Source organism: Plecotus auritus, assembly GCF_963455305.1.
Source record: "Plecotus auritus genome assembly, chromosome: 6".
Taxonomy (NCBI): domain Eukaryota; kingdom Metazoa; phylum Chordata; class Mammalia; order Chiroptera; family Vespertilionidae; genus Plecotus; species Plecotus auritus.
The window spans coordinates 42,662,027-42,675,691 of record NC_137773.1 but is presented as its reverse complement, the minus strand read 5'-3'; the positions used below and the strand labels follow the sequence as shown (position 1 = coordinate 42,675,691).

General features: G+C 35.7%; 1 protein-coding gene across 1 annotated transcript in view; it reads left to right on the top strand.

Moving 5' to 3' along the window:
• Positions 1–12,865, top strand: part of ANKRD50 (ankyrin repeat domain containing 50) — a 33,319-nt gene extending 20,454 nt beyond the window's left edge. The window contains exons 4-5 of the mRNA XM_080675354.1: positions 4,929–8,479; positions 9,876–12,865. Coding sequence (XP_080531480.1) covers positions 4,929–8,476 — 3,548 coding nt within the window. The 3' untranslated portion in view covers positions 8,477–8,479; positions 9,876–12,865. The remainder of the gene's footprint in view (positions 1–4,928; positions 8,480–9,875) is intronic.
• The last annotated feature ends 800 nt before the right edge of the window (positions 12,866–13,665 follow it).

Below are 13,665 nucleotides of genomic sequence, written 5' to 3'. Positions count from 1 at the left end.
GCATATTTTCAAAAATTAGAACTACCCATGATATAAACCAAAAATATTAGATTTGGTTTAAAATTTTATTTTAGTTTAGGAAGAGTCTGACATTTAATATATGCTTTTGTTCCATCTATGAACATAGCTTATATTTTAATTTATTCAGCTTTTTTCTTAGATTTGTCCTTATTTTTTATATATGTTCTATGCACCTTCCTGCTTATTGCTACTGTTTTAAGTTGAAATATGTAGTTTTTAAATTGAGAAATATGCATTCAAATTTAAAACTTGCAGGTGCCTGACCTTAGGGCAGTAACATTAAGATTTTTACTGTGTTCATCTACTCATATCTAAGCACTTAACATTTTGTGAAGAGAATTTCTTTCTTCATGTATATACTGTACTGACCAATAACATTTTTATTAACAGCTTCAGATTAATGTAATGAAAAATCCCTTTGGCAGTTACCAAGAATCTTGACTAAATATGAAGGTATTATCATAAGCTACTAGCTATTGATACTTGTTATGGGACTAAAAGAAATAGCAGTCCATTTGAAAACATTTTGTGTATAAAAAATTAAACCTCAAAGTTTTTTATACGTATTTTATCTGATTAAAAAAATAATACACCGGACTAGTGTTGTTCAGTGGTTAAGCATTGACCTATGAACCAGGAGGTCACGGTTTGATTTCTGGTCAGGGCATATGCCTTGGTTGTGGGCTCAGTCCTCAGTAGTGGGCGTGCAGGAGGCAGCCGATGAGTGATTCTCTCTCATCATTGATGTTTCTATCTCTCTCTCCCTCTCCCTTCCTCTTTGAAATCAATAAAAATATATATTAAAAAAGTTTAAAAAAATACATGCTGCCTATAGGTAATGTTTTAAATGACATCATACTCAAATACTACATCATTCAGAGATAAAGTAGTAATTAACCACTCTTGACCACTTTAGATTAAATTCTGTGTATGTTACCCTACCTAGTTGAAATCATGCTTTCTGTCAATTCAAATTCGATTTTGTAAATTTAACATTTACAAGCCTTCAGTGTCACTGTATTATCTTTCTAATAGTTATTTTAATGGATACATAATTTACTATGCATCAATATGTCAGAGTTCACTTAACTTTCTTATTATCATGCTGTTAGGTTTTATTGTTATACTAGAGGCCCGCTGCACGAAATTCGTGCACTGGGGGGGGGGGGGGGGGCGGGTCACCCAGCCTGGCATGCGGGAGCCCCACGATCGATTGCCCCAAAGAGATAGGCTCCACCTACCCATCCGGGGCTCCTCAATGGATTGTCCCAAAGAGGTAGGCCGGAGCTGGGGGTCCCTGCCTCCGTGCCCTGCGGAGCTGGGAGGAGGGACACCTAGGGCCCCCAGGCAGGCCTCGCAGTGCGGGGGCGGGAGGAGGTGGGACTCCCAGGCAGGCTCTGTGCTGCGCATGCAGCCTCAAGCCCAGCCCTGCCCACCTGCGTGCGCCCACTGTGCGCACAGCCATCTTGTGACAGTGTGAGGGCATCATGGTGTGACGACCACTTAGGCTTTTATTAGTAAGGATATTCTATCCCCACAGATTCTTTAGGATAATAAATAATTGCATTGAACATCAGTTTATAAATTTTGGCACAGGTGCTATCATTCTTCTATCATTCTACTTTCACTAGCACTGAGTAATCTCACATCCTGAGAAATGTCTTAAGTAAGAATATAAAAGTGGTCAAACATTTCAGTAAATTGTGTTTATATTCGCCTAAAATTTTTGAGCATTTTTCAGCCTTATAAAAAATTTTAAAGTGTTTTTTAATATAATGTACTAAAATTGTGCATGTTCCTAAGAAGGGAATTACATGTATAATGGTCAGAAGCTGCACTGTAATAAAAGCAATTATTTTCAGTAACTTTAACTCAAGATATTCAAATTGTTAGTTAGATATTCTTAGTTCTGCATTAATGAACAAATAACTATCATTAATGATGAACACATTAGTTGATTCTATGTAAATTCATATTACTAAGTATATTTAGATTTGGGAGTGCTTTGTTCTTTTAATTGCAAGTATTTTATATCTATACTTGATGAAATTTTCTCTGCTTTATTTTAGAATTAAAATGGCTCTATCCTCTACCCTTCAATCCCCTATCAAGCACTTGTACTTTCTTTCACAACTTTCTCTGCCCATCGCCATCTTAATGTAAAGAGCAAAAACTTCAAAGTCAAAATAATCAGAATCCTGGATCTATGATTTACCAGCTGGGCTACTTTGGGCAATTAACCTGACATTTCTGAGCTTTAGCTTCTTCACTTTTATTTTCTTTAATTTTTAAAAATATATATTTTATTGATTCCAGATAGGAAGGGAGAGAGAGAGAGAGATAGAAACATCAATGATGAGAGAAAATCATTGATCAGCTGCCACCTGTATGACCCTACTGGAGATTGAGCCCACAACCCAGGCATGTGCCCTGACTGGGAATTAAACCGTGACCTTCTGGTTCACAGGTAGAGACGCTCAACCACTGAGCTGCACCAGCCAGGCAGCTTCTTCATATTTAAAGTAGGGTAACTTATCTCACAGGTTTGACATAAAAAAAAGTTAGGTATGATAAGTACTTGAAGTGCTGCTTTAAAACTAGTTGACTCAGTAATTGTTGATCTCTCTTATTTGTTTCTCAGGAACTGAACCTGTTACTATGAGGTTTAGCCTGTTTTAATTATCTCAGGTTTCAGTTGTGATATCTTAAGTTAAGTAGATTTAAATTATAAATATTTATTCATAATAGGTACTGTAATCTTTTATGTAAATCAGTCAATATCTACAAGATCATTTTGGAAACTTTAAAACACTTTATAATGTAAGATAGTTATTATTAAAAAAATTTTTCATTAGCAACATTCCAGGTGTTTTTCAACTTAAATTGTTTAATGATTTTATAAAGCCAAGAGCAAATGAACACACAGAAAAAAGTTAAGAGACGAGTCCCATGTCCTTGGTAAATGTAGATTGTTATAAATTTCAGTGCACATTTTAAACTCTTCCTTGGATCAAAAGTGTCTTTGTTATAATCAAAATTTACCTTTTAAAATTCTGTTGAAAAGCATCTATTATCTGTATAGATAATCAGTTGTACATATATATAATTACAGATTTTTATTTTTATATAGATTTAAAGCTATGAAAATTTATTTCTTCATATGTCATTCTTAGTAGGTTGTGTTTTCAATAAATTTATCTATTTCATGTAAGTACTTCAAGCTTAGTATCACAAAACTGAATTTATAATCAGTTGTACATATATATAATTACAGATTTTTAATAATCAGTTGTACATATATATATGTACATATATATAATTACAGATTTTTATTTTTATATAGATTTAAAGCTATGAAAATTTATTTCTTCATATGAATAATCAGTTGTACATATATATAATTACAGATTTTTATTTTTATATAGATTTAAAGCTATGAAAATTTATTTCTTCATATGTCATTCTTAGTAGGTTGTGTTTTCAATAAATTTATAATTAATAATCAGTTGTACATATATATAATTACAGATTTTTATAAATCTACAGATTTATAAAATAAATAATCAGTTGTACATATATATTAATAATCAGTTGTACATATATATAATTACAGATTTTCAATAAATTTATAATTAATAATCAGTTGTACATATATATAATTACAGATTTTTATTTTTATATAGATTTAAAGCTATGAAAATTTATTTCTTCATATGTCATTCTTAGTAGGTTGTGTTTTCAATAAATTTATCTATTTCATGTAAGTACTTCAAGCTTAGTATCACAAAACTGAATTTATCAGCTTTCTCTCCAAACCTATTATTTATCCTTCAGTAATATCTTTTCCATCCTGATCTATCAAGCCAGAAATTAAGTCAATGTTGACTCCTCCTCTCTTTCCTTCTCCATACTCGCTCAGATCCGTGCATCTAGCTCTTACTAATAATTCCCAAACTCACATTTCATTTGTATCTGTTCTGCTGTGGTTGTTCAGGCCCTTAGTGATTCTTATCTAGACTGGATCACAGACTTTGAAAAGTCTTGCCTCCATAGTAACAGGTGACCATCTATAATCTCTGCTCAATTTCTAGTGTTGTTTCTCTTAAGGGAATTAATTTAATCAGCAGTTTTTTTCTTCTGTAAGATGAATACATGTGTTTAATAAATTCCTGTCTGTAAATCAGGATATCATCTCCCTTTAGAAAATGAAATTATGGTTCCCTTTAAAGAAGTTAAAAGTGAATTTCAGATAGCTTTAACTAGTATGTTATGTTGGTTTAAATATATTAAGCTGCTTTATTTTTACAATGCTGAAGTTTTGTTAGCAAATTGCATCTTAAGGTTCAAGCTATTTATTGACAACCTGACATTTAATTTGACAACATGTAAAATAATTTTATTTAAAGGCCATGACAGGTGATATTCTAATTGGATATGAATATTCAGTCCCCTAATTAAAGCTAGTATATATTTAGTTATGCAGGTGGAAATATATAAAATTTTTATATGAAAAAGATCAGCTGTAGAAACAAACAAATCTTATTTGTTGCTTCCTGCACTTTTTTTCCTAATCATTTGAGAGTTCAGAAAATCTTAACATGCCTTTATGGATATGTATGTAAGACTATCTAATGCTTATCATTGAAGTTAAGAGGGGCACAGAGCCACTACAATATGTCCCATTTGTAAACTGGAAAATGAAATTGTTTCTCTGCTATCAGTGTGTTATAGAAGGAAAAGAAAACTGATTTCTATACTAACAGGTATGGATTTCTTAGTATTAGTTCATGTATTATTGATTTATTTGCTTATTAGCTTATTATGTACTGAAGACATTTCTCTGAGTGTATGGCATCTTCTACAATTGTTTTCAAATGATGACATCTATTTTTTTGTCTCTTCTCTAGGTTTTCGAAAAATAAGTTTAGATGACCTTCGGAAGGCATATATTGTTAAGGATGTGCAACAGTACATCCTCCATCGTTTAGATCAAGAAGAAGCTTTGCGACAACACCTCACAAAAGAAACTGCAGAGATGTTAAATCAACTGCACATTAAAAGCAGTGGGTGCTTTCTTTATCTAGAACGGGTTCTAGATGGAGTTGTAGAAAATTTTATTATGTTACGAGAGATCCGTGACATCCCAGGAACTCTAAACGGTCTCTATCTCTGGCTGTGTCAAAGACTTTTTGTGAGAAAGCAGTTTGCAAAGGTTCAACCTATTTTGAATGTGATTCTTGCTGCCTGCCGTCCTTTGACCATAACGGAATTATATCATGCAGTATGGACCAAAAATATGTCATTAACCTTGGAAGACTTTCAACGCAAGTTAGACGTGCTCTCCAAACTCCTTGTTGATGGACTAGGAAATACTAAAATCCTGTTTCACTACAGCTTTGCAGAGTGGCTTCTGGACGTGAAACACTGCACACAGAAGTATTTATGCAATGCAGCAGAAGGACACAGAATGCTGGCTATGAGTTATACCTGCCAAGCCAAGAATCTAACACCACTGGAAGCACAAGAATTTGCATTGCACTTAATTAATTCAAACTTACAGTTGGAGACAGCTGAGTTAGCTCTGTGGATGATATGGAATGGTACACCTGTCAGAGACTCCCTGTCAACCTTAATACCCAAGGAACAAGAAGTGCTACAGCTGTTGGTTAAAGCTGGTGCTCATGTGAACAGTGAAGATGATCGCACATCATGCATAGTCCGTCAAGCCTTAGAAAGAGAGGATTCCATTCGAACCTTACTAGATAATGGAGCTTCAGTAAATCAGTGTGATTCAAATGGGAGAACATTATTGGCTAATGCTGCATACAGTGGCAACCTTGATGTGGTGAATTTACTTGTCTCTAGGGGAGCAGATTTAGAGATAGAAGATGCTCATGGGCACACACCACTTACCCTGGCTGCTAGACAAGGACATACCAAGGTGGTTAATTGTTTGATTGGGTGCGGAGCAAACATTAATCATACTGATCAGGATGGCTGGACAGCATTAAGATCTGCTGCTTGGGGTGGTCACACGGAGGTAGTTTCTGCGCTACTTTATGCCGGTGTAAAAGTGGATTGTGCAGATGCTGACAGCCGAACAGCTTTGAGAGCAGCAGCTTGGGGAGGACACGAGGATATTGTACTGAATTTGCTACAACATGGTGCTGAAGTCAACAAAGCTGATAATGAAGGGAGGACTGCTTTGATAGCAGCAGCATACATGGGACATAGAGAGATTGTGGAACACCTTCTGGACCACGGAGCAGAAGTGAATCATGAGGATGTTGATGGCAGGACTGCACTCTCTGTAGCTGCACTTTGTGTGCCTGCAAGTAAAGGACATGCATCAGTTGTCAGCCTTTTAATTGATCGAGGTGCTGAAGTAGATCATTGTGATAAAGATGGCATGACCCCACTGCTGGTGGCTGCCTATGAAGGACACGTTGATGTGGTTGACTTGCTTCTAGAGGGGGGAGCGGATGTAGATCACACAGATAACAATGGTCGTACACCCCTCTTAGCAGCTGCTTCTATGGGCCATGCTTCAGTTGTGAACACGCTTTTGTTTTGGGGTGCAGCTGTGGATAGCATTGATAGTGAAGGTAGGACAGTCCTCAGCATAGCCTCAGCCCAAGGCAATGTTGAAGTGGTACGTACTCTACTGGATAGAGGGTTAGATGAAAATCACAGAGATGATGCTGGATGGACACCTTTGCACATGGCAGCTTTTGAAGGTCACAGATTAATATGTGAAGCACTTATTGAACAAGGTGCTAGAACAAATGAGATTGATAATGATGGACGAATACCTTTCATATTAGCTTCGCAAGAGGGTCATTATGATTGTGTTCAGATATTACTGGAAAATAAATCCAACATTGATCATAGAGGTTATGATGGTAGAAATGCACTGCGGGTTGCTGCACTAGAAGGACACAGGGACATTGTTGAACTACTTTTTAGCCACGGAGCTGACGTTAATTACAAAGATGCTGATGGTAGGCCTACCCTTTATATTTTGGCCCTAGAAAACCAACTTACAATGGCTGAGTATTTTTTAGAAAATGGTGCAAACGTAGAAGCGAGTGATGCGGAAGGAAGGACAGCACTTCATGTTTCCTGCTGGCAAGGCCATATGGACATGGTGCAGGTTCTGATAACCTACCATGCTGACATCAATGCCGCAGACAATGAAAAGCGATCTGCCTTGCAGTCTGCAGCGTGGCAGGGCCACGTGAAAGTGGTGCAGCTTCTGATTGAGCATGGAGCTGTTGTTGACCACACTTGTAATCAAGGTGCAACTGCCCTCTGCATTGCAGCCCAGGAAGGGCACATCGATGTTGTGCAGGTTCTCCTAGAGCACGGTGCTGACCCCAACCACGCAGATCAATTCGGACGCACTGCTATGCGCGTGGCAGCTAAAAACGGACACTCTCAGATAATTAAATTATTAGAAAAATATGGTGCATCTAGTTTGAATGGCTGTTCCCCCTCTCCTGTTCACACAATGGAGCAGAAGCCTCTACAATCAGTGTCTTCAAAAATGCAGTCGTTAACAATTAAATCAAATAGCTCTGGCAGTACTGGCGGAGGGGACATGCAGCCTTCACTGCGTGGTTTACCGAATGGGCCAGCGCATGCATTCAGTTCTCCTTCAGAATCTCCAGATTCTACAGTCGATCGTCAGAAGTCATCCTTGTCAAATAATTCCCTGAAAAGCTCAAAAAACTCATCTTTGAGAACGACTTCGTCTACAGCAACGGCTCAAACAGTGCCAATTGATAGCTTTCACAACCTGTCGTTTACTGAGCAGATCCAGCAGCATTCGCTGCCCCGCAGTAGAAGTCGACAGTCCATTGTGTCCCCGTCTTCCACAACACAGTCCTTGGGACAGAGCCATAACTCCCCCTCTAGTGAATTTGAGTGGAGTCAAGTAAAGCCCAGTTTGAAGTCAACTAAAACAAATAAAGGGGGGAAATCAGAAAATTCCAGCAAATCTGGGTCAGCTGGGAAGAAAGCTAAACAAAATAATTCCTCACAGCCAAAGGTTTTAGAGTATGAAATGACTCAGTTTGATTCAAGAGGGCCTGCAGCCAAACCCGGGTCCAGCACACCCCCTAAACAAATACCCGCAGAATCTCAGTGCAAGATTATGATACCGTCTGCTCAGCAAGAAGTTGGTCGATCTCAGCAGCAGTTTCTCATTCACCAACAAAGTGGGGAACAGAAGAAGAGAAATGGAATAATGACAAACCCAAATTACCATCTTCAGAGCAACCAGGTGTTTCTTGGTAGGGTTTCAGTCCCGAGAACAATACAAGACAGAGGGCATCAGGAAGTGTTGGAAGGGTACCCTTCGTCAGAGACGGAATTAAGCCTTAAACAAGCCCTGAAGCTTCAGATTGACGGTTCTGACCCTAGTTTCAACTATAAGAAGGAGACACCATTATAACAGGTAACATTTCATCAACATTAAGAATAAAATGCAAAAGTCTGGTTCCCTTTACTTAAGAATTTGAACTTTCCCAGCTCGAGCACTCCCTTTCCTACTTTTATTGTCCTAAGAACTTACTATTTCACATACTTTATATGTTTTATTTATTATTGTGTTTGTTATTTGTCTCCTTCCAACTTAAGTGTAACCTTTTTGAGGGTAGGGATTGTTACCTGTTTCACTGCTGTATTCCATGCATTGGGGATACTGCTTGGGTTTATAGTAGTTTCTCAGTAAAAATGTGTTGAATAAGTGAGTGAATGAATGAATGTACTATTTATGGATCTCAGATTAAGAATTCCTTCTTATACAGTCATTTTCCTTCTTAAAATTTCTTTGATGGTAACAGAGAGAGGGGCTATTTCTCTAATACTCCTTGGTTTGAATAAAATAGTGTATGTAGTGCTTAGTAGATAGATAGTAAATATTAATTTCCTAACTTTTCATCCAAGGAGTCCAAGATTTAATCTGCAAAAGGTAATTTTTAGTAGGACAGATTCTTAAGACTCTTCAAGTAAAGTTTGCACACACCAGGAATGGGGGTGGAAAGAAGATTAATGGCTATATTGGCAAGCCAGTGTTTAGGTCCCACTATATTTAGACATAAGAATTATATGCTTAAACCTCAAAAATAAATTCATATTTATTAAATAAAAACACTTTTTTCTTCTTCCCACCTCAGTGGATGATTCACTAATTATATAAGGGAAGTTAATGAGAAAATAGATAACATGATTTTATATTATCAATACTTTTTTAAAAGCACATTTCTGATATTGGAGATAGATCAAAGATTTCATTAGGAATATTTTCCTACTTTTATTACAGGTATGTTTATCCCAGTTTGCTTAATTATTTTTATCCTCTATTGTACTCTTTCCTTTTAGCAAATGGAAATCTCTTTCTTATGCTTCTTTTGTCTTTGGAGATATAGTATTTTAGGTGACACATTTTCATAAATTTTGCTATACCTTCTAATAATAAACACTTCCATGTGAATCTAGGAACAACTGGTCAAAGCTCATTAAAAAATAACATGTACAAAGTAGTTAATTCATTCCCCATTGTTGTTTAGTTTAAAAATACTTAGTTCTGATAGTATCGCTCTCCAACTCTCATGATACCTTTTGTAAAGGCCAAGTATAAATATGTATATTAAACAGCAAAACACATGAATTAAGGTAAACATTTTGTGGAATCTTTAAAAGTGGTTTATAAGTTAAATAATGAATCTCAGATAATCTACTTTGTTCTTTACATGGTAAGTTTATATAGTCTTATAAGGTTTTAAAATTATATGTAGTTAAATAATAAGTATAATGTAGAAATTAATATATTTTTTTAACTTTTGCATTAGTTTCCTGTTCTGTGAGACAGAAGACATTGTGATTGGAGTGGTTCTTCAACTACTGGATGGAAACATAACATGCCTGTTGATTGCTGGAAAAAAAAGAAGAATGTGATATTTGCAGTTCAGTTACCTTAATTACTGTAATGTGCCTAAATAGCAAGGCTGCCTTCTCAATGTAACACTCTGTGCTTAAAAGTTTCATTCAGTGTGCTTTGTATTCACCACACAGAACAAGCACTTTTTAAAATGCAGGTGTATACTGCAGTTCCCTGATAAAAGCTGAACATTTTTTGAGTATTTTAAGTTAAGATTTGACAAATGTGCATGTGCCATGATCAAATATATATGAAAGGCAGTGTTCCTTGTATTTATTTTTTTTTCTTTTTGTGGCAAACAAAAGTTAAGCCTACTGTTTCAGTCACATTTGCATTGCTGTAGTGTGTGGCTTGTTTCCTGTATCTTTAAAAATGTCACTCATTAAAATAAATCATGCAACTATTTATACTCACTACACCTTCAGCATTGGTTGAAAATGAGTTTCTATTTAATGCCATTGAGGTGAAGAAAAATGGTTTCTTCGTAGATTTAAAAATAATTTCTAGTATTTTAGGGAGCTGCTCTAAGTAGTTTAAATTTGGATTTCCCAGTAGAATCCTCCTAATCTCTGGCTAAATGTGTCAAAAAGAAAAAAGAAAAAGACTATAGGCAGAACAAAGTTCTGTTTCATTCAATGGGGTACAATTTCACCTTTCATTCACTCTTCATTCCACCGCCAAGAAGACAGACTGTCATTCTCGAGGCCTGGACCGTCTCAGGACAGAGCCACGCTGCAGCCGCATGTGTATGTGGGACGACATATGCCTGTCTCTCTGAGGGTAGATTTTTGATCCCTGCACAATTCATTGACTACCCTTATCTCAACCGTCCAGTTGAATCAAATACAATTTACCAGTGTGAATTTTAATGCTGGCTTCTCTCTCAGTTGCCTCTATTTTTGTAAATCACTGCATGATGGAAATAGCCCCCACTCAAAATCAGATGGATCAATTTTAGTCGTTAGTTTGATGAATATTCTTGAATGTAATAAGTATTGTCCTTCACAGATGATACCACTAACCTGTCAGTCATAACACGTGTATTTTTTATTGGTATTTGATAAACAGTAATTTTTTGTCCACACACTCTTTCCTGCTTTCTTCTTTGAACAATTGTCTGTGGGATGATTGAAAGCTATGGTTAAGGGTGAGGTCTGTGACCAAGGAAAACAAAGTTGACCAGCTCAGAGGAGCATGCGACCCACAGCCTTGGCCTCCTAGATGGACTCTAACCCAGTGGGACAGTTGAGTGGGTGGTTGTATGTCTGGAAAGATTAGAATGTACTTAGAAGCCAAGGGTGTGGGTTTGATATTTAAATAAGCCCTGAAAAATCTCACAAAATCCAGAAGTTCTGTTCTTTCCATATACTGTTGATAAGGAGGAGGAATGAGGAAAGAGAATTTGGAGATTTAGCACAAAACTTACTATTGGAAGAGAATATTTAGAAAATGTCTTAGTAACAAAGGTCAGTAATGTCATCTTCAATGAAGGATACATATGTAGTGCATTGTTCACAGAAACAGAAACGTGGAATTGGTTGTGATAAATGTTTCACTTGGATCTTTGTGTAAGGCTTTTAATTTTGCTTTTGTTTTTTAAAGTCAGCAACACTCACTTTTTTTATGTCATCAAGTCATAATCAGGAGTAGGAAATGCATTAATAAGTTCACTCGCTATTAAGGTGACATGGCAATATGGATAACTCGAATGTGAATGTTTCAAGTATTGAATTTTTGTCCCTATGGGACATTTATTAAATACACTTAATAGGACTCTTGCAAAGTAGCCTTAGAAGTGTTAATAATTCTATTAATAAATATGAATATACACTATTATGAGAACCAATCTTACTCATATCTCAAATACAGTACATTTACATTACTGTAGAAGATGAAGCTCTAATGTTTTATTAGGTGTATTTTTTTTAGAAAGAGAACCCTGAAAGCTGCCAGTTTTTCTATTAACCTTGAATTATTGGAATTGTATTTATTTAATTTTATTGTTTGTTTTTTGTTTTACAAAAAATGCACCTTGTGGCCAAAGGGCAAAGATATGACTCATTACATAAGGGATTTATGTTTTTCAAAGAGCTAAATGTTTTCATGTACACATTATATTACCACTTGAAACAGTTGGTAGGAAGAGAACCTATTGGAAAAATAAGATTTTCAATATGATGTTTTTATATTATGTTTGGAATAGGACAAACACGGCCTTTAGTCAGGCTGAGGACGAGAGGGTGCCGAGATGCCTGACTGCTCATTTCTTTCTGTACTGATTTAATACCGTGATTGAAAATGGCTTTTAATCCTTAAGAAGAGTAAAGATAGTCCCCCAAATTTAACTCCTAAATAGCTATTTTAAGAATTAAAATGTTTAAATTTTGTAAATCACTTGATGTCACTACACACCTATGATGCCATTTGCTTATAACATTTTTATAATATTCCATCCGTGTCCATCCCTAAAAGTCATGAGGTGGTAAAAAGGGAAGTGATAAAAAATACAGTACTGAAGAATGAAAATCTGAATGCTTGTAGGAAAGGTTTGACCAGAACTCTGTGTACTGTGTAGCACAGTGTCTTTTATCCCTTATCCTTGCCCCACTCCTACTGGAATCTTCACCAAAAATAATTCCTACTTAGAAAACAGGAGTAAATACTTTTCTCAATATTGTCTGGCTATGCAAATGTTTGTTTTGCTTCATGTCTCCATTTACATGTCTCAGCAAATGTAGTTACAAATACTTTTTTTTTTCCATTGGTTTGAGGTATGTAAATAGCCTAAAATGTACATTGAACTTCACAATGTAAAAGTTTTATTTTATTCCTTGTATTATATTAAGCAAAAATCCCTATGTATATGAAAGTGCATAATAAATATATTTGCTTTACAGAGGATATCTTGTTTTAATTTTATTTTTGAACCAATAGAACATGCATGACATGTTTACAGTAAAACAACTGTTACTTGTTTTACATTATTAACTTATTTTAAATAAATACTGAGCAAATGAATTTGGAACTATTTTTTAAAAATGAGACACGATTACTTTCCAAAGGAAGGCAGAGAAAAAGATCTAGCCTATAAATCTTCCTAACGCTTCTGTAAGGACTTACTGTTTGTTTCTCCTGACTTATGTCTCACCATGTTAGGTGTCATGCCTGTGAGATTGCAGTAATCCAATAAATTGTGTGCATGTATGCTCCTTGACCGTCAGAATATTATGGCCATCTTGCATTTGATATTTTGGAGTTTTATTGCAAACATGGTCATTCATTTTCCAAATAAATTTCTGTGTATTCTTCACTCAGTAAACTTGAGTCACTTCTTCACGACCTTCTGCTTCCCCAACCAGAGCACAATGGTGTATGTGTATGTGTGTGTGTGTTCTATTACTCCAAAGAAAGGTTTCTGAAAAGGCCAGCAAGGTCTTTTTTGTTAGGTAATTTTACAATAATTACAGGGTTCAGTAATTACCTTATATTCTTTATAAGTTTGTTGAATTAATAGGAACCTTATTTTAAATGATTTAATGCTTAAACACAAATGGTTGATTTACATAGAAAAATTTAAAACAGACTGGTTGACTAAATAAACATGGAATTTTCTAGCTGGTGGTCCAAAAAAATACACTGAGAACTTGGCAATGACTAATGTTTTCACTCCTTTGCTCTAGTACTTGGAAGGATTCCAACTA